The 26,644-nt window shown below is 42.0% G+C and overlaps 1 protein-coding gene across 7 annotated transcripts in view; it reads left to right on the forward strand.

The window, feature by feature from the left end:
- PTPRO (protein tyrosine phosphatase receptor type O) overlaps nucleotides 1-26,644 on the forward strand; it is a 242,538-nt gene that overhangs the window by 204,396 nt on the left and 11,498 nt on the right. For 4 of the 7 annotated variants that reach the window (XM_065567442.1, XM_042849088.2, XM_065567408.1 and 1 more), the window contains 11 exons: nucleotides 2,769-2,901; nucleotides 4,357-4,477; nucleotides 5,940-6,008; nucleotides 9,927-10,010; nucleotides 10,715-10,807; nucleotides 14,758-14,793; nucleotides 16,765-16,846; nucleotides 17,760-17,850; nucleotides 18,364-18,440; nucleotides 20,898-21,032; nucleotides 25,774-25,896. In XM_065567442.1, the coding sequence (XP_065423514.1) occupies nucleotides 2,769-2,901; nucleotides 4,357-4,477; nucleotides 5,940-6,008; nucleotides 9,927-10,010; nucleotides 10,715-10,807; nucleotides 14,758-14,793; nucleotides 16,765-16,846; nucleotides 17,760-17,850; nucleotides 18,364-18,440; nucleotides 20,898-21,032; nucleotides 25,774-25,896 (1,044 nt within the window). The remainder of the gene's footprint in view (nucleotides 1-2,768; nucleotides 2,902-4,356; nucleotides 4,478-5,939; nucleotides 6,009-9,926; nucleotides 10,011-10,714; nucleotides 10,808-14,757; nucleotides 14,794-16,764; nucleotides 16,847-17,759; nucleotides 17,851-18,363; nucleotides 18,441-20,897; nucleotides 21,033-25,773; nucleotides 25,897-26,644) is intronic. The other 3 variants (XM_005287510.5, XM_065567422.1, XM_005287512.5) reach the window with 3 other exon arrangements.

Below are 26,644 nucleotides of genomic sequence, written 5' to 3' on the forward strand. Positions count from 1 at the left end.
AACACAGACAGGATTGGTTCCCATATGGTTACAGAACTGCAGTGAAGTGGAACAATTTTCAGCTTGTGTGATTGGAGGATATCTGGATGCACATTATAAGACTGTCCTACATAAATGAGGAAAAGTTGAGGTGCCTTTATTATTCTTTTGTTCCATTCTTTGTTTCTATGGGGAATGCACTATCACAGTCTTCCTTTTAAGCAAATAAAACTAAAACTTAAAAAAAAAAAAAAAAAGCAATGGCTGTTGAAAATAGCAATTCCAGTCCTAATAACCACTGGGAAGCATTTCTTGCTCAATTTATTCTACTTTTTCTACAGCAAGTTACAGTGGATCAGTATATTTGATTTGGGAGAAATGAAGTAACAGCCGCTCAAACTGAGCTTGAGCACTCCTGAATTTTCAGGGTGTTCAAATCTGGAAAAGAAAAGTCAATTTCTGCTTCCATGGCTCAGAAGTGGAAATCCTCCTATGTGCCTGGTACTGTATCTAAAGCTGCCCAGTCTAGTAGAGCCTCCCTTCCCTTACTTTTCTTTTTAAATTCTAGTGGGATCCACGTACCTCCCTTGCTAGGCTTCAGATAGAGAGGTGCTCTGTCCATTTAGTCCACCCAATTCTTTCTTTGGGGGAGAGCCCAGGGCAGGAGGTGCAGGTGGGGACCAGAGCTGGGGCGGCAGGAGGTGCGGGTGGGGGCCAGAGCTGGGGCGGCAGGGGATGCGGGGGGGGATGAGCCCAGAGCTGGGGCGGCAGGGGGTGCGGGTGGGGGCCAGAGCTGGGGAGGCAGGGGTGGGGGGGGAAGAGCCCAGGGCTGGGGCGGCAGGAGGTGCGGGTGGGAGCCAGGGCTGGGGCGGCAGAGGGTGCAGGTGGGGGAGAGCCCAGGGCTGGGACGGCAGGAGGTGCGGGTGGGGGCCAGAGCTGGGGCGGCAGGGGATGCGGGGGGGGATGAGCCCAGAGCTGGGGCGGCAGGGGGTGCGGGTGGGGGCCAGAGCTGGGGAGGCAGGGGTGGGGGGGGGAAGAGCCCACGGCTGGGGCGGCAGGAGGTGCGGGTGGGAGCCAGGGCTGGGGCGGCAGAGGGTGCAGGTGGGGGAGAGCCCACGGCTGGGACGGCAGGAGGTGCGGGTGGGGGCCAGAGCTGGGGCAGCAGGGGGTGCGGGGGGAGGAGGGAAGAGCCCAGGGCTGGGGCAGCAGAGGGTGCGGGGGGGGGGAGCCCAGGACTGGGGCAGCAGGAGGTGCGGGTGGGGGCCAGAGCTGGGGCGGCAGGGGATGCGGGGGGGGGGGATGAGCCCAGAGCTGGGGCGGCAGGGGGTGCGGGTGGGGGCCAGAGCTGGGGAGGCAGAGGGTGCAGGTGGGGGAGAGCCCAGGGCTGGGGCAACACGGGGGTGCAGGGGGAACCCAGGGCTGGGGTGGGGGGCAGCAAAAAACCTAGAGCTGGCTCTGTCCCTACCATTTACAGCAAGCTGCAGGTTTCAGTTCCATCCTCCTTCCCCCTCCCTTTCCTGTTACTAACGGCCGAGGGAATGCTGGGAAATGTAGTTCTTTCCCTGCTCCAGGGCTGACTCTATAGGCAGGGAGCTAACCAAGGAACTACAGCTCCCATTCTGGATTCTTGCGCCCATGCAAATATGCCGCCCCAAGTAACTGCTTGCTTTGCTGGTGCCTAGAGCCGGCCCTGGCAAACCTGCACAGAACTCCCACTCTGTGTTTGTGGCCATCAGAGTTTGCTGCATAACGTTTCACCCGCTGTGTTCATTAGCCCAGGGCTGTAGATCACAAATACACTCTTAGTTCCCTTTCTAAATTACCAGCTGAAACATCCAATTTATTTTGCCCTATTTTCATATCAATAAACCTCTTCTGATTTTAGCTGAATTGGTAGAAAAAAGGGTTATCAATAGGTCTACACGTTTATTTTATTGACTTTCTTTCATCCCATCAGCATTTATAAAACACCTTTTACACCATGCATCAAACACAGAAACAGTCATTAAAACTCTGTACGAAGATTTATAGCGTTTACAACGAGGTGTAAATTTTCTTGACTAGAAAAGCAAGGCTCGGGGATCTGATAGCTGTATTAATAAATGCTGCTTATCCCTGGGGCTTTACTATGATCTTCCACTTCAAAAAAAGTCACCCGTGGGCAAAGTGCAAAGATACTTGAACTACCCTCCACTGGTGAAGGAGGTACGTACCTCCAAGGAAAGGATGAGGCACATTTGTAAGACGGTGTATGGGGAGCTTGCTGCTACTGTTGCTGCTCTGTGGCTAAACGTGACTTTAGCATTCAGAGTTGTCAGTCTGAATTAGGCTCAAGACCTCCTTATCAATCTACTCCTGGTACTAGCTAAGATTGCCGTCCAGGAGGAGGAAGCTTGACAGGGAAGTTTTTTATGGCTGTGGGGCCATTTTCCAGTTCTTTGTGCATGCATCTAGGCACAGTTCCTGAGTGTTGCTCTACTGACTCCCTGGACAAATTGGAAGAGTGGGCACTGTCTGAGGTTCTCTGCTTGGTTTTCCCCCTCTGGATCCTTCATTTGACCCTGAGACCTGCACCTCCATCTCTGTTTTTCATTTTTTGCCATCAATAATCAGTTAAGGTCTGGATTCTGTGGCCCTTCCTGCATCTCAGGAACAGATCTTTTCATTGCTTAGGTGGGCCCTGCCCACCATTTAAATAGACTGGCTTCTTTTGCCAGATCTCAATTCACGTAGAAAACAAGGGTTGAATGAGAGAGACAAACTACAGTGTACTTTTTTCGTATCTTTAGGAACCTGTTACTGTTTCTTCACATGTAGTGACTATCTCCAGCCTCCTGCCTGCCACGTCCTACAATTGCAGCGTGACTACCTTCAGCCACAACAGCCCTAGCGTTCCCACCTTCATAGCTGTCTCTACCATGGGTGAGCCAGACTTTGCCAGTTCCACCTCTCTACACAGCTATAATGTTTGCCTCTTTGTTCCTTCTGAAGCTGTTTTTCAGGTGTTACTGATATCAGAATTATTTCACTGAAATGTAGCCAGCTCCAGGGTGGAATGGAGTGGCAGCTGGTTAAGTGTTAAGTATTAGGTATTGCTGTCACCTCTGTTCACCACTAGGGAGTGCCTTTTTTTAAAATCGTTAGGGAAACCCCAATTTCTCTCTGTGTTTTAAAATAATTCTAATTAGATTTTTAGATTGGGCTTTATAATTCATAGTCCCTTGCTTCCAGTTTGAAGGAAGACTCTGGGATTACTGCCCTGATGACACCCGCAGAGGAAATTATCATAGCCGTGTCCAGGCAAAATATGGGCAAAGTCTCAGTTACTAGGCTGGGACTCTTCCTCTGTGGTAATGAGAAGTTTTTTTCTGCCTTCAGGGAGGAGGTGATCCAGAGACTGAACTGGGAAGAGGTGAGAAGGAAAGGGCAACTGAATGACCTGGAGAGGTCAGAAACTAAAAAGATGTCTCCTGATGGAGCCAAGCCCTCTAGCATCCTCATGGGTTCTGGGCTCAAATTTACTCGGAAGGAAGAATGCCATTATTGAATCACCATTACCACTTCCTTACAGCTGTGGGTCTCCCATCCAGAATAATCAGGCTCAGTTCTGCTTAGTTAATGAGATCAGACCATAAGTGACTAAAGCATATCTTACAAGTAATGTTATGACCTAAATGTCAAAGTTCAGCATGTAGTACTTATCTTAAACTCCTGTTCTGTTCTAAGGACTGCTTCTGTAGGCACTCTTACAATAGATAGTAAGCTTTACTGGGCAAGAATACTCCCTTCTTTGGTGCCATCACAATACAAATAATAATAATGTCCTGTAGAACGAGAAATAAATCTGAAAAAGCTGATGCAAACACACCTGTTAAGAATGTTCCTGAGCCTTGACTCTGTCTCTAATTGCAACAAAATATTTTAGGCCAAATTATCTGGTGATGTAATTCAGTTGTCTTCAATTGAGTTACCCCAACAGAGAATTAGGCCCTTTATTTCAGACTCAGGTTAGAGACTGTATTGATTATTGCTGACATATAATGCCACAGATGTTGGAGTGCATTGTGGGAGACTTAAATAAATAAGATATCGATTTTATATACACTCATTCTTTCTTCCTTTCTTACCTCTTTTTTTCCTCCTTTTCATTAACATTCATAAAAGCTTCCTGTGCAGAAGCTTGCAACCATGCCACAACTGTGTCATTTCCCCTATTGAATTGTATGGGGTCAGTTACCCTAAACCTGCCCTAACCAACACTGATAAGATTTCTCACTCGGAAGGTTGACTGAGAAGAATATAAAACAATAATATATATAAATATAAAATTATCATGTGTTCTGAAATTAATAACCCAGAGTCATTGTTTGTGTGCAGTTACTGAGATGAATCCCAACATAGTGGTGATCTCTGTGTTAGCCATCCTGAGCATTCTCCTGATTGGACTGTTGCTTGTGACTCTTGTTGTACTCAGGCGGAAACATCTGCAAATGGCCAGGTAGGTCCAGTCTTATTCTAAGTTCAAGAAGCTTTAAAATAATGGGTAAAATATAATATTGGGTTTTGCTTGTGTGGCACACAAGCTTTGTTTGTGCTCACTTGGTGTTTGAGATATCTATAAACATAGTACCTCAAAAGTTTCCCTGTTCGCTGCTGTTTCTTAGGAGTTTAACTACTACTTGCTTTATCGCATAGCTGTTCTTACTGTTGGGTGGAATTATTAGCCTCAACCTCTGTCTTAATTTGGAGCTATGAAGGGTTTGGTAAAATGCAAATTCAAACCATTTTTAAGGGCTGATTATCAAGCAGTCATCTTCTCTTGGGCTATTTGATTGCTCAGATTTACTGAATATTAAATAAAATATGAGATGGTTTTCAGACAGATAAAGATGTATGGTTTATAGAATTCTTAAAATCATCCAGATTATTTTGCAAAATCATTTAAATTGCTGGGAACACAAAATTTGCCATTCCAGATCAGATAACTAATCAATCAAGACCAGCCTCTCTCTGCCGAGTATTTGTTCCTTCAGACAGAAGAAAGGCACCTTTTCCCCTCCCTCCAAGTACTGCTCTTTATAAACGATGCAGTTCCTTCATACACCTCCAGCAGCTTAGGGGTGATGTCAGGACAAATACAGTATACTCCTGATTATTTGAATAGCATGGGGGGGGGGGGACAACACAGATTTTATTCAGATAATCGAGAGGACAGGAGACATTCAGCAGCGGGATGGCCTCCCCCACAGCCAGGGTCTTGTTATCCTCCTTGCACTCCTGGCTGGGGGTCTCTGCTCTGACCTAAATACTCACTTGAGGGACAACGGGGCTGCAGAGGGCTCCCTGCACTGCTGCAGGAGCCAATCAGCAGCAGGATGATTCGTTATCATCATCCTCTCAGTCCTTGCTGGGGGTCTCTGCTCTATTATCCAAACCTCCACATTATCCAGATCCCTTCCTTGTCCCCCAGCATGAGATACATGCTGCAAGGGGCATGTGTCTCATGCTGGGGGGACAAGGAAGGGATTTGGATAATGCAGAGGATCAGACAACAGGATTTCAGCTGAACAGGAGAATACTGCACTTGGCAGGTGCTCTGAAACTATGGAGATTGGTGCCATTTACATCCCTAGATAGAAATCCATTTTGACAACTTTTTTCTCATCTTATTCTTGAGGCAGAATATTAGGAAGCATCTCAGGAGATGGTGAGCACCCACTACTTCTAAAAGGTCACATCCAGACATGGCTTACGATGGTGCAGATCCACTGACTTCAGTTGAGCTGTACCCAGCAAGTTCAGCCCTTGCTTCAGTGGGAGGCCTGGATACACACCACCTCATAGAATCAGGCTCTTAGCGATCTGTATTAGGGTAACACCACTGATAAAATCAGCAAGCATAAATGGGTCACACCTGTCCAGCAATAATAACCTTGAACTCAATGGTCTTCCTGAAACAGGGAGTGTGGGGCTGGAACCTTTGTCAATTTTGCTTCATTGGAGAGAGATGGAAAACTTCCATATAACTGGTGAGTTATATACTGCTACCTCTATGCTTCCCCTCCCCTCATCCTTTTCTCACCATCTACCTTCGTCGGCAAGTCTAACTTTTATGTTCTTATGTTTTTGTTATATGATCACTAGCGCAATTTAACATAAAGCAACGGTAGCTGATTTTTAGTTTTGTTTTGTATTTTATTTGACTGAATGATGGCCCAGGGCCATGTCTTTTGTCAGAAATATTTTTTTTGTAGGAAATGAGGATGTACAACATATTCCAACTGGGCTAGCTACATTTTTTTCCTTTCCCTTACACACATTCTATATATTTCCTAAAGTAACAAAGGGATAGAAGCCTGATCTATAAATCCATTAGCAGCTCTATGGAGATATATTAATGTCAAGCAGTGAGGCTGCTCTTTATAGATCATCAGCTAACAACTCTGTTCACAGAAATACAAGCCCCAGTGCCATTAGTTATTTTTCCTTTGTATTTGGAACAAGGCCAAGCTAGCTCAAATAGCTCTTACAACTTTGTGCTCAATGTTGCTGGGGTATTTGGAAGCAAAACACACCCAATCAGATCTGGAAAACCATCTGCAGAAACAGCAGGCATTGATTAGCTATTCCATTCCATCAATAGTTCCATCACTCCCTGAGAGGTGTTAGAGCAAATAAATCCACCCTATTAGCTTCCATCGAGGCAAAATGGGCCCTAGTGATTTCCCTATTTTCTGCTGATGTTGTGATTCTTATTCATGTTCCCGATAGTCCAGTGCTGCTCCTAACTGACTTGTTTACCGTTTTGGGAAGTTATTGTCAGTGACCCCAAAAAACCCAAACATAGGTAGCTTCCAAAGCTGGCCAAAATACACTATTAAAAAATGCCACCAAAATCCATAGGGAAAAGAAACTAAGTGCTTCAGTTTTTCACTCGTGGTTCAGTTTTGTTGAATGTGAAAGGGATTGGAATGAAGAATTGGTGGACTTGGAACCGTTTCTATGATCTCACGGGGTGTAGGCTGCCAGCAAGGATGGGATTAAATGGATTGATACTGCACCAAAACAAGCCTTTTGCTAATAAGCACACAAACTGAACAAACAATCCCAGGAAAGCCTGTCAATGCCTAACAGTGCTGCTAATTAACTACATATTAAACAAGCTTCACTTGCTTGGTCTAGCTTTAATAGCAGCCAGCCATACTGAGTACATGCTAATCTCCTTCTCAGCTTCTCTTATTTGGAGTACGTTAATTGCAGCCCAGGCAGAAGATCAAACACTCTTGTAAATTAAAAATCCACACTGGAATCAAATTACTAAAATAGCAACAGACATTATTAAAAACAGAAAGGGCTTGGCGGGGGGAGAATTCATTGTTAGGCTTGCATGAGTAAGTGTGAACATTCCTGTTGCTTGAGTTATAATCTTTGAGAATTCATGCAGATGATACCTGTTTAGTATTTGACCAGTTTAAGGCAATGGGGCCAAATCTTGAGGGCCTCACTTCAGTGGGAGTTTTGCCTATAAAAAAAGATAGGAATTTCAATCAGATTAGGTTGTGGTTTGATGGACACTTTTCCTGTTTGATATCAGAGGTTGAAAGGAAACATCGGCCAGAACTGTTCCGTCTGCTTCTGTGGGCAGATGGAATGAAGACCCGCAAATCCCCGACCCTGGGGATGTGGAAGGGAAAGAGGGTTGCCTTGGCAATAACATTCGCTCCTACTCCCAGGCCCGGTGAAGGCCCTCTGTGAAAATAGAGGCTTGCTTGTGAAGGGACCCTCTTTGTCCCCACACCAGCCCCACAGGGATTCCTCTCAACTATTAAGGAGTAAGGACCTGATCTTATAAACACAAAAGCACATGCTTAACTTTAAGCATGTAAGTAGTCTGGATGTCAGTGGTATTGCTCATGTGCTTAGAGTAAATCATGTGCTTAAGTGTTTACAGGATTGGTGCCTAAACCACTCTCCCACTCCATGCTTCATAGCTGCCTGGAGGATGGGTTGTATGGGCAGCATCACCAGGTGAGTTCTGGGCAGCATGTTTCCCTTGCCCCCAGGCAGACTTGTATCTGACAGACCCCCAAAATCTGTAAAAATCTCTATAGATCTTGGGCCCAACAGACTCCCCAGCACCTTTTATTTGCAGCAGCAAAAATAACAAAAAGTAAGAAACTTCCTGGAGTTTCCACTTCCCTATGTGGGGTTTTCCTGGATGATTTGTGTTAGGGTCACTTACTGCAGACGCAGCTTGATTTTCACTCTCTCTGGTGCACACACATGCACACTCTTGCTCATACACACATACACACGCCCCATTTGTGCTGCTATCTCCATATTAACCAACACCACAGACAAAGGAAGTGTCCATTCTTTGTTCCTCTTTTAGAGTAGTCGGGCATAGATCAGCAGTATTACTTCTGGGAATTGCCAGACATTCATGATAAGCCAAATCACAAAATTCTTACTCAGTTAAAACTCCCATTGATTGAATAAGGAGTGCAGAATCTATCAGTTTCATTAAGAGTTAATGTTTGTAAAGTACTTTGATTATACAGAACCAAATTGTACTGAGTGCTGTAAAGCCAGAGTAACTCCTGGATTAATTGAGTTTCTTTGGATTTACATCTGTGTAACTCAGAGCAGAATTTGGTCCATAACCAGGGCCGGCTCCAGGCACCAATTTACCAAGCAGGTACTTGGGGCGGCCACACCAGAGAGGGGCAGCACGTCTGGCTCTTCGGCAGCAATTCGGCAGTGGGTCCCTCATTCCCACTAGGAGCGAAGGACCTCCAGCCGAAGTGCCGCAGATCGCGATCGGGGCTTTTTTGTTTGTTTGTTTTTTGTTTTGTGGGGGGGAGGGCTGCTTGGGGCGGCAAAAACCCTGGAGCCGGCCCTGCCCATAACACACAAATATAAATGTTAAGGGTTATTTTGTATCTAAAACTTATATTTAATAGTAGTGAAATCTGACTTAAAAAAATTATCCACAGAAACAACAGAAATAAACTGAGTTTAGCAAAAGAACAAATAAAACTTTGCTGGAAACCTTGGGGAACAATGTATGGTGACTATTTAAGACTTGGTATTGCCTATTAGTGGTATTGCCTTTGCAGATTCATGGTCATTTGCAGAAATCTGACTCAACAGGACTGAGAAGGTATATGTGCCTGATCCTTTGACACTCATACACATATTCCCACTGAAGCCAATGGGACTTCTTGCCAGAACGAGTTTTGGAAATTTGGGCTATATAATAGCTATACGTAGCTGAAAATGAAATGTAACTCCCTTGAAATACCCTATATACCATAAACTAGAGCAATATAAATGATGACAAAGTTGTGGGTAGGATTTTAAAAATACCTTGGTGACTTTAGGCACTGCTGAAAATCCCACCCTGAGTTCACATGGAGCATCTTTACCTGGCACCATTACATCCATTAACATTGCTTTAAAATATTGGGCTTAAATCTACACTGCCTTGCACTCTGTGTAGTTACACCTCTACCCTGATATAATGCTGTCCTTGGGAGCCAAAAAATCTTACTACATTATAGGTGAAACCGCGTTATATCGAACTTGCTTTGATCCGCCGGAGCACGCAGCCCCGCCCCCCCGGAGTGCTGCTTTACCGCGTTATATCCGAATTTGTGTTATATTGGGGTAGAGGTGTATTTGCACTACTGTAAAATGCTCCCATCCAGTTGTGTACAATTTTACACTCACTTTGAACAGGTATAAATTTCTACACAAGCTGCAGGATCATGGAGTACCAGTGCCATGGAATCTAATAATTTTCACGTTTAACAGAGTAACAGGAAATTTTTATCCTATTAACTAACCTCTATTATGCAATTGACTGAGCTCCTGAGTTTAGTTTGTCTTACTAACTCTCCTCACTTTTTTTCATCTTTATATATGTTATCTATTAATGCTCACAGGCGTAGAAGTGTATTTGCTTTCCTAACTCTGCTACCCTCATGCCTCTGGACTGATTATCTTTTGGCATTTTATATTAATCCTTGGTAAGTGATTTTACTTGTTTTTCCCTATGCAATAGCTAAACCATATTAATTTCCCAATACATGAAAAATGTGCTCTTTTGTTTTCAAATGGTTGGAAGTTCTTGAAGTTACAATAATTTTCATGTGCTGAAATATGGACTGGAGATACTGTGTGTGTGTGTGTGTGTGTGTGTGTGTGTGTGTGTGTATCAAAATACATGCTACTCACTTCACATTTTGCTTGTTTATGCTCCTACCCATTTTGTTACTTAAAAAGAAAATTTTGTAGTGGTCACTCTCACGCACTTCATTATTGTCCCTGTGCAACTTTTGTCACTTTATTACAAACCCCCTTGTAACTTTTGCTTCATCCACTTGCTGATTGCCTGATGTTGCTTTCTGCTGCCATCTTCTCTTACTAATTGCTTGGTGTTAGCTCACCTGGGTAAATCCAGAACAACCCATTTGTTTTTAAAGGTGCAATCTTTCTCCACCAAAGTAAATAGGTGTTTTGCTGTTGGAAGCAAAAACTGGCCCAGAATTTGTACAGCAAATGCTTTGAGCTAGCTCTCCCCAACCCTAATAAATGGGTCACACCTTATATTAAGGTTCCATTTATAAAGGATTAATAAATGATTGATGTTTTGATAAGTGGCTAATCAATTGATTTAGATCCAAAGGCTTCTTACACTCTGGTTTATACAGGTCTGTCTCATCTTACACAGGGGTTCCGTTCCGCGGTTAACGCGTAAAGCGAAAACCGCATATAGCCAAAATCCTATTGAGTTCAATGGCGAGCGAAATCGCCCGCACTACAGGTATAGTATTAAAATTGTTGTTTTTCTCTTTTTTTGTTTTTTGTTTTTGTTTTTGCCGACCGCGTAAAGTTGAAATCGCGCATGTTAAATGAGCGTAAGATGCGACAGACCTGTAATCATCTCCAACTTCTTTAATTGCTGTGTTTATGAACAGCCATAACATGGACCACCCATGTCTGTAGCTTGCTTATAAACATACAGAATCATAAATGAAATCTTAATATATGTATGACCAAGAAATTTTTACTTAATGGGTGGGAGTTTGTGCTCCTCTAGATCTGAAATCAAAGTGATGCCTCCGCTGTTTGGTACTAAAATCAAGAGAATGGCTCTCTCTCGCTGTTGCCAAAATCTTTTACCAGGATGGTGGCAGTATTCGTGTGGAATGGCAGTGCCTAGTTAAGTTAGTCAGAGGAATATATTATACAAGGATTGTGGAGATGAAGTATTATCTCTGGTTTTGTTGCCTATTTAAAAGCACTCCTCTAAATTGGGATCGGATCTAGATAAAGTAAACTTTTTGATTACTAGAGAAAGGGGCCGAGTCTGCTCCCATGGAAGCCAATGGAAGTTTTGCCATTGACTTCTATAAGAGCAGGAGCAAACCCTCCAAAAATCACTCAAGGCCTGGTACTCCATTGACCTGCCCCTTGTGTCAGGGCACTGGAACAATTTGTATAGTGGGGGTGCTGAGAGCCATTGAACCAAACTGTAACCCTGTATATAGTGGAAGCCACTTCAAGCCAGGGGGTGCGGCAGCACCCCAGCACCCCTAGTTCCAGCACCTATGCTTTGTGTAGTCATTTACACCAATCTAACGTGGATGTAACATGCTATCAAATCAGGATGCTAGTATTCTACACCCACGCTGCACTGTGTAAATGACCCCACAAGATGTGGCACTGTGGAGAATCAGGCCTTCAGAGTGTTAGATTAGTTTTTACTAAGCCTATATTAAATCTATGATGTAAATGGAATACCAGCATGAAATGAAATCTCTTGTTTCAAGCATCCTTGTTTTACGTGCAGTTTGGTTATGACATTTTGTGAATACTCAGCAGCCATTGCAATGTAAAGTAACAAAGGACTCTTGAGATTCTGAAAGCTTAATAAAAAGAAGAACAGGAGTACTTGTGGCACCTTAGAGACTAACAAATTTATTAGAGCATAAGCTTTCATGGACTACAGCCCACTTCTTTGGATGCATATAGAATGGAGCATATATTGAGGAGATATATATACACACATACAGAGAGCATAAACAGGTGGGAGTTGCCATTACAAACATTGCATCTATCTCCCCTTGTAAGTATGCTCACACTTCTTATCAAACTGTCTGTACTGGGCTATCTTGATTATCACTTCAAAAGTTTTTTTTCTCTTAATTAATTGGCCTCTCAGAGTTGGTAAGACAACTCCCACCTGTTTATGCTCTCTGTATGTGTGTATATATATCTCCTCAATATATGTTCCGTTCTATATGCATCCGAAGAAGTTGGTAAGACAACTCCCACCTGTTTATGCTCTCTGTATGTGTGTATATATATCTCCTCAATATATGTTCCATTCTATATGCATCCGAAGAAGTGGGCTGTAGTCCACGAAAGCTTATGCTCTAATAAATTTGTTAGTCTCTAAGGTGCCACAAGTACTCCTGTTCTTCTTTTTGCGGATACAGACTAACACGGCTGCTACTCTGAAACCTGAAAGCTTAATAAATGTTTTCTGTTTGTCTCATGAGGTATGGATGTCAATCATCTGTTTTATGTGCCTATTGAAGTGTTTCTTGGAGGAGATTTCTTAGAAGCTCTCACATCATAGGCAGCACTTTAATATTTTTCCTTTTAAATTAATCCTGTATGCCAAGCTTTCAGATTTACCCTAGTCACAAGGGATAACATTTGGATAGCCTGGATAAATTCATTCTAAAGACTTCTTTGGCAAAACTACCATTAAGATGTAAAATAAATGTTTCAAGGGTATGGGTATAGTCAAGGTGCACATGTGTCGGTGTCTAAATAGCAAAAAGTTATTTCAAGTTAGATAGATAATGGTTTATATTATTACATAGTAATTGTTCCACACTAGTGTAGAAATGTTATTGGCATCGCTATGTTAACTCTGCAGACGCACCATCTGTTATGAATGAAAATGGATTGTTATAATACAACAAGAAGGTACTGCCCAGAGTAGTAGCTGATGATGGAGCTGATCAAAAAACTTTTATTGAGAGAGAATTATTTAGAAAGAAAACAAGCCGTTTTTGCTTCATTCCGTTTTTTGTTGTTTTATGAAAAAAATCAGAACAAATTTTTTAGAAACATATTCAAAACTTTTGTTTCATTTCCAAAAAATATGTTTTGACTTTTTGGGGTGTTTTTTCCCTTCCTCTTACTCTTTGAAATTTCCCCCTCCTCCTTTTTATTGCTCTGGAGATGAAAGGCGGGAAAACTTAAATTTTCTCTTTTTCCAATTTCCTCTGTATTTTTCCGTGCTATTTCAAAACATTTTTTGAAAATACCAATTTTTTTTTTTAAAAAAAGCATTTTGAATTTGTTTAAAAAAATTAAAAATTAGTGTTCCCGTTTTTGGATTTTAAAAAATCTAACTTCAACCAATCTTAGCTAGTATAAATTGCTTTAGCCAAGAGTATCTAGAAATCACTTGATTATGACCATGAAATAAAAAAGTTTTAACTTTATTATAGCAGGACATACTTAAGGGCAGATATCACTAATGTCACAGAAAAAGTATTTAGCACATCTGATGGGCCTTTTATGGAGCAGAAATTGGTTCAAGCTGTCTGATTGTCCTAGCAGACATGATCAATAGTTCTTAGAAACTGTAGCTAAATTAATTCAGAATGTGCTCATTTAGACATATAATCTGACTGGTTAACATTGTTCCAGCTGTCAGTGAATTTAACCTCTTCAGAGGTAAGCAGTAGACAGTGTAGTGAGTTAGAGAGACAAGGTGGGGAAGGGAATATCTTTTATTGGACCAGCTTCTGTTGGTGAGAGAGACAAGCTTTCAAGCTTATGCAGAGCTCTTCTTCGGGTCTTCTTTAGTGTGTGAATTGTCACATATTAGAACTGTTTTCAGACAGACGTGAGCCAGGATTCCTTGTCTGGAACAATACGTAATGTATGATGGTGGTTAGTATACTGCACTTTTTATTTCCATTTCTTAAGGATTACCTTGCTTAACTCACTCATTTCCTACTTCTGTTGAAATGTGTGGGATATTTGCCATTGCCTTCATTGTGGAAGCAGGGGATCATTCCTTATTCTGATTATGTAGTGTATGTGAAATGCCATGTATAGGCTAGAATTTCTTAGCCTCATGTGTGTTTGGAAAGGAGGAAGTAGGTTGCAAGGGGCTTCCAATCCTTGCACACTTGTGAAGGGCCAGGCATAATCTCAGTCCTTGTGTTTCTATCATCTGTATGGTGGCACTAGCTTTCCTAGAGGAGATTGGACCAGGTGAGGCAGGGACAGAGCTGAAGTGACTGTGATGGAACTTTATGCTGCAATTCATAAAGGGATGTAGCAGGCTAATTTGGCTTGCGCTTTTGGAGGGATTATGCCAGGCTCAGGCACAAGGGGTGAAATTTGGGCCCTTTTGAAGTTGGTTGCAAAATTCCCGTTGACTTCAGCATAATCAGGATTTCACCCAAGGTCTCTGAGCATGGTTGCTTGTGTGCAGTCTCTCCTTCTCTGAAATGCAAGCAGTGCCTTAACGCCATAGGGTGAAATCCATAGGGAGTTTTGCCATTGACTTCAAAGAGATCAACTTTCCACTCACACTCCTGACCTACATATTAAGGAGATCATAAAACCTACACATTCAATTCAGATGGAAACCAGTTCAATTTTGACAGTAGGGCTAATTTTTAATCAAGTCCAGATGATGAGTTATACTGAAAAAAGCTGTGTTTGTCTGCCTTACAGGAGTAAAAATGGATTAAAGAAGAGGAAGCTGACCAAGTATGTGACTTTTTGATATTTAAATAATATTTTTAAAAAATTGATAGTCACATTAGACTGAACAATAATTTTTATGACTATAGGAAATGTGTTGAAGTTACAGAGATAAATATTCTTCATTCTGGTAAATACCTCCAGAGAGAGATTGTAGCAAAAGATGTCTGGAAGCACATGGCAACAGATAATTACACTAAATCAGTTGGTCGGGACCCAAAAGTGGGTAAGGACCCCATTTTAATGGGGTCGCCAGGGCTGGCTTAGACTTGCTGGGGCTCGGGGCCGAACTGAAGCCTGAGGGATTCAGCCCTGTGCGGCAGGTTCAGGTTACAAGCCCCCGGGCTAGGGATGAAGCCTTGGGCTTTGGCTTTGACCCCTTCCCTGCCCAGGGCAGTGGGGCTCGGGCTTTGGCTTTGGCTCTGGCTCCCCGACCTGGGGCAGTGGGAATCAGTCTTTAGTCCTGCCTCCTGGGGTCATGTAGTAATTTTTGTTGTCAGAAGGGGGGGGAGAGGAGGGGAGGGAGAGTCGCAATGCAATGAAGTTTGAGAACCCCTGCACTAAATCAAGACTACCCTGTGTTTTGTTTTATCTTCTCAACAGCTGGGTTGTAGTAAAAGAGCTCCTGACTGATAGAAAATTAACTACTGGGGAAAAATCAATGATACTAAGTTAGCAATTCCAACAGGGCCTTTCCTCATTTAAAAATGACAAACGGTGAAAAACTGCTATTTCCTTCTTGATATCAGGCTCTGATGGCAGTTGCTGTTGTGTATTAGATCATTAATGTTAAACAGGTAAACAGGAGTAATTATCTGGAGATAAAAGACAGTTCCTTGGTGGCATATTGCTTCAAGTAAATGAACGGATTATTGTGTACATGCCTTGGTATTTTGTAAATTAAAACATGATAATTAAGTGAGGAAAACTCTTTGCTTGTATTTCATTATTTAAGGTGTTAAACTAATGACTCATTCTTTAGCCTGAATTCAGGGCCTGATCCTCAGCTGGAGTAAACAGGCATAGCTCCATTAGAGTCAATAAAGCCAGGCCAGTTTATACCAGTTGAAGATGTGGCCCAATATGTCTGTGCTCCATTGTCTTCAATGGGCGTTGTGCCCACTTATGCTAGAGTAGAATTTGGCTTCTAATGTCAAACATGGCAAATACCTGAACTTCTCAAAGTCAGTGGAAAACAATTGTTGCTCTGGGGCTGAAATTTGCATTTTTTACATCATAGATCTTGTCTGACCCAAATTCAGGCCAATGAAACCTATTAATGGCTTGTGTGATTATGGTGCATGTGAAATGAAAAAAATTGTATTTACCAGATAGTTCCCCCTGTATGAAAGGGATTTTTGTGTGTCACTAAGGCAGTTTAAATGAGCTGCTTTTGCTGCCATCCAGAAAGTAGTGCCATTGTATTGTAATTAAAGATAACCAGAACACAAACCCTGGATATGACCATCTGAACTGTGATGGGATTTAGAATTGGGATCCAAATCTGGCATCCCGGGCTCATTTTTAATTGAAATGGAGAATTCAATCAGAGCTGGAGGGTCCCCTTTAAAACAGTTTGATTTGAAGGGTGAGGAGTTGGTAGCTCTCCTGACTCTCAATTCTAGGTTCCATTGCCAGTGGGCCAAATCCTGCATCCTAAATCAGGCAAAATTCAAACTGAAGGCAATGGGAATTTTGCTCAAGAAATTAGCTTAATGATGTGGGTAGATTTAACCTATTAGCGGCAGTTGCCCACATGGCTACAATACAGTACATGTAATCACAGGTAAATGATTCATCAGACCGTATGTGTCACATTTCAGGTACACAAACTTCAGATTTTTTGCAAGCTCTAGCACAGGTATAATTACTTAGTAGAATACAATGCTAAAAATACAGATTAGTGAATTGTTAGTGCTCAAAAACAAAACAAACCTATTTAAGAAATTAATTTCTTTTCCATGTGTTTTTGAAAAGCCCTGTGCAGTTGGATGACTTTGATGGCTACATCAAGGATATGGCCAAAGATTCAGATTATAAATTTTCTCTGCAATTTGAGGTATGTATATGGAGACGACAGCTCCTGGCTGCCTCTCCCAAATTGGACTACTTCTTTTGCCAAACTGAAAGAACCAGATGGGTGGTATGATTGCGGCATTCGTACCCACGCATCTGTTGTAGCATAGTCCACGTGGCAGCCTAAGTTGACTGCAATCCATTTTTAAAATGAAAAATGGCACTGGTGACAACCAAATCTTCTGAAACAAAGGGACAGTTAACTGGGGACATATGGTCTTGTCTGACTAGTTTATTTCCACAGTGCTAAAAATGCAAGATTGTCAAGTGAAGACAAAAGGGAGCTACAAACACTAGGTGGAATCTTGGATCTGTTGATTGTGGTGGCAAAACTCCATTTGACTTAATAGGGTTAGGATTCGACCCACTGTTCTCTCAGGTGGCACACATTGTGTTCATCTTATTTATGATCGTATGTTACAGAATATTTTAGATTGATTATTTAAGGTAATGAATAGCAATTATATAAATCTCAGGATCAAAAGCAGCTGTGAGTTGTAGGTAATTGAGGAAGCATTACTGAAATCTAGCTCAGATGGTGACATCATCTGATAGCTATTCAGTGGCCTATGTGGAATGAGTTTGGTAGACAGGAACAAAATCGTCAGCTTAGGTGACAGTAACTGACAAACGTACTGACAGTCTCATCAGGGTAGCCAAAGGTTGAATGGGCATGGAGACCAGACTTCCTTCCCATTCTTAGAAGTGGTCGCCCAGGTATGAGCCACATGATGAGGTATTACAAGGAAACTTGCTGTATCTGTAGTGTTCGTAAATAAAGTGCTTTGGAGTCCAGGGCTGTCAGTCTGGCCGTTGTCAGAAGCATTATTCACAAACCATTCATTTTCAGGTGTTAGTTAATGTAATTGCAACATTTTCCCTTCTGTCATAAACAGGAGCTAAAACTGATTGGGCTTGACATACCCCATTTTGCTGCTGACCTTCCCATGAATCGATGTAAAAATCGCTATACAAATATCCTGCCATGTAAGTACAATAGACGCAGACCCCCTGCGAGGGTCCCTTGGTGGAAGGTGGGGGGGGGGGGGGGAAGAAGAGTTTTAATTGTGGAATTGGTGCAGGTTTTCCAGCAGGTAAAAGCTTGTTTTAAAAGCTGTCCTTGGAGAGAAATAGGTCTCCCTTCATTTTGAAAGGTTGAAGCTCTGTGTTTTATATTTGTCATGATTGAAAATAGTAGGTCATTCCTACTGCTGAGCAGCCTTCTTCAACTTTTTTTTTTTTCCTCGTGATTTTAATGAGATCCAAAGAGACCTGACAGCGAAGACTCTTGAAGGCAGGAGCGTGTAGCAGTAATGAAGCCGTATCCATGCAGCGAGAACTGGGCATTACTTATTAGTATGGCATGCTGGCCCTCTACAGTTTTGCCTTTGTTATGCTGGAGCGTGTGTAATTGTGTTTCAGGATTTTAAGAGATTATTTAAAACCTCCCACCATGTGCTCAAGCTGCCCCCATTCTTCCCCCCCCCCTTCTTTTTACAGATGACTTTAGCCGTGTCAGATTAATTTCGATGAATGAAGAAGAAGGTTCAGACTACATTAATGCCAACTATATTCCTGTAAGTGATAAGACTCAAATCAACCTGAGGCTTAATGTTCTTAGTAGGGAGATATCACACAGGTAGTGAAAAGAGTGAAAATTCCTAGCAGTTTGGTGACTTCTTTTAAAAAAACAAACAAAACAAAACAAAAATTACCGCAATGTCACTAATTTTGCCTTCAGTGAACAGTACTTTTCACCAGCCCATAAACTTGTTTTTGTGCACATTTTGCCACAGCAACACTGAAATTTGCTTGCATCCTGTTACAGGTGGGAGGAAATTGGCTGGGGACACAGGTGAAAAGGTTAAACTCTGCACTGCTATTCTCAAACAGCTAGAGGTTTTTTTCCAATATTTTAATATATGTGGAATAAAGGCAGTGAACCAGAGATATAGGTACAGTTAAAATGCACAGAGAACAAGCCCAGGGCATGGTGTGCAAACATAGCTTCTATTTGCACTACCCTGATCTTGCTATTGTTCTGTTCACGCCTTCTTCCTTGCACTATGTTAGAGCAGCTGTCTAACAGCTCATAGCAATACTGCTATAGTTTTAGGACAGCAAGTGAAGAACGCTGTATTCAGCTGTAACTGTGTGGGATATGTAGGGAGGCAGAATGTAATTTTGTACATAGGAACTTGGCCAGGATGCTGGGAAAAGCTCCCTACTGTTATGAAAAGTGCTGTGGCATCTTTAATGACTACAAATGGTTGGCATATCTGTGTTCTAGTTCTCCACTGAAACAGCAGAGTGGCCCATAGCTTCATGCTAAGGACTTGGTTCAGTACTGACTAAAATGGGAAGAGCATTACTGAATCAATATCACCACTTTGGAAGTCTCCCATTCAAACACTGACAAAGCATTGACCTTATTTAGCCTCCGAGATCTGACAAGATCACAGAACTAAGTGATAAGGCCATGCAGGCTCTTTTTCTTCATTAAATATTAATAATGTGTACATTTGATGCTAGTCAGAAAACTAGAATGACAATTTTATAGCATCCATATATATATATATATATATATATATAGCATCCAGATATATATGTCTCTTCAGCTTTTGTCAGTTCCGTGTTTATATTTTAGATGTGTTTAATACTACGCACAAAAACCACCTTCCAATACTTTAGATACAACACAGCTATGTTAGTTTTTGGCTTATTTGGATGATCACTCTCCCACTTGGCACCTCATGGTAGTTTCATCTCAAACCCTAGTGTTCATGGTGATCTGCTTTTCACTGTCAACAGAAATGTGCTGCATCAGTTATATACACATCCCATAGGAAGCAAAATGAAATGTGTTCTGTACTTATGAATTATTATGAGTGTTGAGTTTGAACTGAGTTTTTTACAGATGGGAAATGCTGAATTAGGCTGCCTATGGAAAGTGCTTCCAAATCATCAGTATTTTAATTACTTGAATGCTGTAGGCTGATACATCCATAGCCTAATTCATGCAGGAACATACTGTGGTTTGAACGTATCTGTTATTTTTTCCCCCAACTACTGTGGGTATTAGATAACTTTCTGAACCTAGTTCTGCTGATAATCTCCTGTGTTCACTGTAAACAGGGACCCAGGGTCATAGTTAAATCAGCCCTGACACCCAGCAAATATGCCTGATGTTAACTAGCAGATACTGAAATGGTATCTTGTATTATTTACTAAATGACCCTTTTCTACAATAGTGCCCAAAAAAGTATCTACAAATAAAAGCAGACAGATTAGCGGAGGGATAGGAATGTGAATGTATGGGTATAATTTTTCCTAAAGGTGCTTCAGGTTTAGTAAATGATAAATATATGATAACCTTCTAAGAGTTATGACTTTTAGAATAATCTATTACTATTATTTTAGGTCTAAGATTACCAGGTATTTTACTGATTTGGGTCTTGAGCTTGCAAACACTTACGCATGTGTTCCTTGATTAGAGTTCAGCTGATTAATCCTTTCCTTTTGATTCTATTATTAAATTTAATTCACCACAGGTGCCACTTAATTTATTTGGGGGAAAGGACAAGATAAGGATATATAACTATTGTACTTGTGAATTCACAGCATGTTAAATTTATTAAAACTTTGTTTAAAAAAAAACAGCCCTGATTTAGTTTTCATTTTTATGCTGTTTATTTTTTGTACTTTTGGACAGTGAATTTACATTGGTCAGTTTTACTTTCTGTCCATACACAGGTTAATTTCCAGGTTCTTCTGTAGTATTTGGGACTCAAAATCTCCTTGGAAATATTTTGATTAAAAAAAAAACAGTTTTCACTGAATTAAAAACAACAAACCAAACAACTTGATATAGGCTTCTTCATGTTAGGAATTACTTTAAAAAAGCTCTTTGAATTTTGGACTTAAACATTCAAAAATGTAACTTTTAAAACGTTGTAAATATGCTCCTGAGGAGAATTTATGTTCTGAACAGTCTGTGAAATGAAGTATATTAATAAATTGCACCTCTCTCTTAGGGCTACAACTCACCACAGGAATACATTGCAACCCAAGGGCCATTGCCAGAGACAAGGAATGATTTTTGGAAGATGGTTCTCCAGCAAAAATCACAAATCATTGTTATGCTCACTCAGTGTAATGAAAAAAGAAGGGTACGTAACATAAGCCTATGTGCATTTTGCAAGGAAATAAATAATTTCAGTGGTCATTAGGTTCCTTTGCATTATTTTCTAACACAAAACAGCAATATAAGGCAAGCTCTTGAAAGCCCTCTGCACCCAAAACTCCTAATGAAATCAATAGGAGATCCAGAAGGGGACCCAGGGTCACTTATTGTAAGCTCTTCAGTGTAGGAATAGTTCTATTTGTTTGTAGTGTTAGGGCACCTAGCACAATGGGGCCCCTATTTGAATTGAGACCTCTCTTGGTGCTACTGTAACACAAATAATTAAGATTAATGTTAATAAATAACAAGTCTAAAGAGCTGGTGCTGAATGAGACCATGAGTAATGGTAGCAAGTAGAGCCATAATATTTGAATCCAAATATGAACTTCTTGAACTTCAGCTGTGTTTGGACCTCAGGTTTGGTTTTGGTCCCATCTTTAGTAGGAAGTTACCTGTTGTAAGAGGCTAACAAGATTTTTATCAAGAGTAAAAGATTCTTACATGACTCAAATTAGACTTTAAAATGGCAGCAATAGGGAGTGGATGGCTCAGGGGACTGTTACTGGTTTGAATCCAGGCTGGCGGTGAATGAAAAATTGTTACTGTCTGATGGCTGTTTGTTGGCATCTCTGAAATGAGTGGTGGTCCCAGCTCAGTTCCTAGTCTACAGGTGTGTATCCACATCACAAAAACTACTAACACAGTTGGCACCGGTTGTCCCTCTGATTGGGAGTTTCAGCAGAGAGGCTGAGAATTGGCTGGGCATGGTGACTGAATGTGCTGAAAGCCTTTGAACCAAACTCTGAACCCTGTATGTAATGGAATCTACTTCAAGCCAGAGGGTGCGGCAGCACCACCAGGACCCCTAGTTCCAGCACCTATGGACTGAAATAGAGTCTTACTCTCCCTTCAGGTCAACACACTGTTGGGGCAGCATGGAGGAGCTGCCAGAGCCCATGCTGTACCTCTTGTGTGGATGAAGAGAACACTCATTTCCTAGTACTGTTGTTCTGGTGGTATTAGGAACAAGAGAACAAAACAATACTAAAATTAAAGATGGCACCAGTGATCTTTTTCTCTTCCGCTTGAAGCATGCCTCCAAATATCTTATTGTTCTCTGTAAATTAGCATTTGACACAACACACTTTATTGCATGGTTTCAGTGCAGCCATTATAACAGATGTCAATGTAATAGATATTCTTTCATTAAACTGAGATAACCAAATCAACACAGTCTTGGTTATGATATTTGTAGCATCTATATTTGCTTTCCAGCTATTTTTTTTTGTTCTGGCCATTTGCACAGATAACATGTATGTAAATGACATGCAGATATCAATGGTATTTTAATAATAATAGGGACACTGTCAATGTGAGAGCTGTGTAAAAATGACAAAACATTATTTTTCAAAATGGAATGTGAAATATAATAATCAGCTAATGCATGTACATTGCTTATGATCTTGGATATCATAGAATCATAGAAGAATAGGGTTGGAAGAGACCTCAGGCGGTCATAGAGTCCAACCCCAACTAAATCATCCCAGCCAGGGCTTTGTCAAGCTGGGTCTTAAAAACCTCGAAGGATGGAGATTCCACCACTTCCCTAGGTAACCCATTCCAGTGCTTCACCACCCTCCTAATGAAATAGTTTTTCCTAATATTCAACCTAGACCTCCCACACTGCAACTTGAGACCGTTGCTCCTTGTTCTGTCATCTGGCACCACTGAGAACAACTGATCTCCATCCTCTTTGGAACCCCTCCTTTCAGGTAGTTGAAGGCTGCTATCAAATTCCCCCTCACTCTTCTCTTCTCTTCTGCAGACTAAATAAGCCCAGTTCCCTCAGCCTCTCTTCATAAATCATGTGCCCCAGCCCCCTAATCATTTTTGTTGCCCTCCGCTGGACTCTCTTCAATCTGTCCACATCCTTTCTGTAGCGGGGGGGCCAACACTGGACACAATACTCCAGATTTGGCCTCACCAGTGCCGAATAGAGAGGAATAATCATTTCCCTCAATCTGCTGGCAATGCTCCTACTAATGCAGCCCAATATGCCATTAGCCTTCTTGGCAACAAGGGCATACAGTTGACTCATATCCAGCTTCTTGTCCACTGTAATACCCAGGTCCTTTTCTGCAGAGTTGCCACTTAGCCAGTCGGTCCCCAGCCTGTAGCAGTGCAAGGGATTCTTCTGTCCTAAGTGCAGGACCCTGCACTTGTCCTTGTTGAACCTCATCAGATTTCTTTTGGCTCCAATTTGTCTAGATCACTCTGGACCCTATCCCTACCCTCCAGCATATCTACTTCTCCCTCCAGCTTAGTGTCATCTACAAACTTGCTGAGTGTGCAATCCATCATCCAGATCATAATGAAGATGTTGAACAAAACTAGCCCCAGGACCAACCCCCGGGGCACTCCGCTTGATACTGGCTGCCAGCTAGACATCCAGCCGAGCCCAACAATCTAGCCAGCTTTCTATCCAGTTTATAGTCCATTCATCCAATCCATACTACTTTAACTTGCTGGCAAGAATACTGTGGGAGACGGTATCAAAAGCTTTGATAAAGTCAAGGTATATCACGTCTACCGCTTTCCCCATATCCACACAGCCAGTCATCTAATCAGAGAAGGCAATCAGGTTGGTCAGGCATGACTTGTCCTTAGTGAATCCATGTTGATTGTTCCTGATCACCTTCCTCTCCTCCAAGTGCTTCAAAATGGATTCCTTGAGGACCTGCTCCATGATTTTTCTGGGGACTGAGGTGAGGCTGACCAGTCTGTAGTTCCATGGATTCTCTTTCTTCCCTTTTTTAAAGATGGACACTATATATTTGCCTTTTCCCAATTGTCCAGGACCTCCCCAAATCGCCACAAGTTTTCAAAGATAATGGCCAATGGCTCTGTAATCACATCAGCCAACTCCCTCAGCACCATCGGATGAATTGCATCTGACCCCATGGACTTGTGCATGTCCAGCTTTTCTAAATAGTCCTTAACCTGTTCTTTCACCACTGAGGGCTGATCACTTCCTCCCCATACTGTGCTGCCCAGTTCAGCAGTCTGGGAGCTGACCTGGTCCGTGAAAACCATGGCAAAAAAAGCATTGAGTACTTCAGCTTTTTCCACATCATCTGTCACTAGGTTGCCTCCCCCATCCAATAAGTGTCCCACACTTTCCCTGACCACCTTCTTGTTACTAGCATACTTGTAGAAACCCTTCTTGTTACCCTTCACATCCCTTGCTAGATGCACCTCCAATTGTACTTTGGCCTTCCTGATTACACCCCTGCATGCTTGAGCAATATTTTTATACTCCTCTCTAATCATCTGTCCAAGTTTGTTACTAGTAAGGAGACATGGGCTGCAGTATGATGATGACACCCAACTCTGTGTATATGTCTTGTCTCGTTTGGATGATGCAGTTCAGCGTCTCAGTTGCTGTCTAGTCAAGGTTGGCACATGGATGATAGTGAGCTGGCTGAGGCTCAACCCAGCTAAGATTGAAGCAATGATGGTGGGTTTGGGGAAGCAGCCAGGGGAGATGGCAGGGGTAATATCAGCCCCTTGGATTGAAGGAGTACATCTGTCATTAGTTAAGTATTCACAACTCGGATTATTTTAGCCCCCCAGCTACTGTTTGATGACCACATCACAGCAGTGGCCCAGTCTGTTGTTTCCTATCAGTGTCTGGCTAGGACACTGTGGCCTTTCCTTCTGGCCACAGACCTTGCCACCATTACCTGTGCTTTTGTTACCTCAAGATTTGGCTATTGCAATGCTCTCTACATGGGATTACACCTTAAAACCATTCAGAGACCGAGGCTGGTGTAGAATGCAGCAGGGCATTCTACACCATCCGCTTATTGAGCAGGGCATAGTAACAGCAATGTTCCAGGATAACTAGCTGCCCATTGGTCTCTGGGTTGAGTTTAATGTGTTGGTTATGAGCTATGAAGCCATATATGGGCTGGCACAAGCCAATGGACACGCCTCTCTCCCCATGCCATACTGCCACAGCTGCAGTCAGCATGGATGCTTAACTGGATCCTCCTCATTGTAAAAGAAAGAGGATACCTGGCAGGCTGTTCTCTGTGGGAGCTCTGGGACTCTGGAACTTGGTCTTCCCAACCGCTTGTTCCAAAATAACTCAGATTTGCAAGCACACTGAAAGAGACACCTGTTTCATTGGGTCTCTGGAGAAGGCTGAGGGTGTGCTTCTTAGATGGTGAATGGGGTAAGTGGGTCCGGTGGAATAGATTTTAATGCTGCTATGGTTTAATTTTATGGTATTTACTGCATGGTTGATTGTTAGGGTGCCTAGAGCCTTGGTTGATTGTCTTTATTATTTTAAATCTAACTAAAATAAAAATATTACATCATGGTCCTTTACACTGTAATAGAGAACACTTGGAACATATATTTTCATTTCCTTTCATGTATGAGCTTGTTCACTGCATTTTGGAAACTTGTGGTCTGAGATCATCAATGCTCTTCTATTAGGGATGACAACTGTCTACAGTCTATGGGCCATAATGAGGCCCATAGACCTTTCTTTTGCCATAATCAGGCTGCTTTTCTAAAGCTTCATTTTTGGTGAGAGTTTACACACACACATCTACATAACACACACGTGCTTCAGTGCCAACCCAAATTCTGCTGTGTTGCTTCCCAAACTTGAGTCTAAATAGATTTTGATTGTACTGTTGTTTTTTCTTTTCTTCTAGGTGAAATGTGATCATTACTGGCCTTTTACAGAAGAGCCTATTGCTTATGGGGACATCACAGTGGAGATGCTTTCTGAGGAGGAGCAAACGGACTGGTCTTATAGGAACTTCAGAATCAGCTATGTAGGTGACGGGAAAGATGTTTCATTGCTTTTCATTAGAGATTAGCCCACCCTGCAAAAGTTGGATCCATATCTCACACACTCCAAAATTCAGGGGTGTTCAGATCTTGAGTTTTGGGACACTTAGTTAGAGAAAGAGGGACCAACGGCAACATTCATAAATAGGTTTTGATTGCAAGTACCTTCAGATTTCAAAGATGTTCTGATCTGGGGTTTTGGTTCAGGCCCTTCTCTTATTTCTATCCATCCCAGGCATCTCCAGGGCGTAAAGGTTGTCTCTCTAGTCTAGATCCTAGTGGACAAATGTTCAACCCACAAAAACTGTTATGTTTGGTATGTTGCTGCTGTGGTGTAAAGGTGTAACTAATGGTGCCCTACGTGGGCACCTGAGGTTTCCCAGGAGGATCCTTACATAGTGTAGACCTAATGCACAACATCTAGCATAATGGGGCCCTGATCATGACTGGGGCTTCTAAATGCTAGTGTAGTACAAATTATTAATGATAATGGTTTCTTTGGAGACCACATTTCATTTTGGTCCTGTGTATCAGACGATGGTCCATTTTCAATTATAAACTGTTCAATGCCTGAAAATAAGAAAATAAAAGTTGAGGAATATTGTTTGTAAAGGAGGCAACTGCACATTATTTGTGGCATTCTTTTGGTGCCATGTCCCTGAAATGCTGTTGAATAAAACAGAATTTAATCCACGAATGGTATTCCATCCCTTGGTGCTGTGGTAATAGAAT

This window comes from Chrysemys picta, chromosome 1 (genome assembly GCF_011386835.1).
Source record: "Chrysemys picta bellii isolate R12L10 chromosome 1, ASM1138683v2, whole genome shotgun sequence".
In the NCBI taxonomy this organism is placed as follows: Eukaryota; Metazoa; Chordata; order Testudines; family Emydidae; genus Chrysemys; species Chrysemys picta.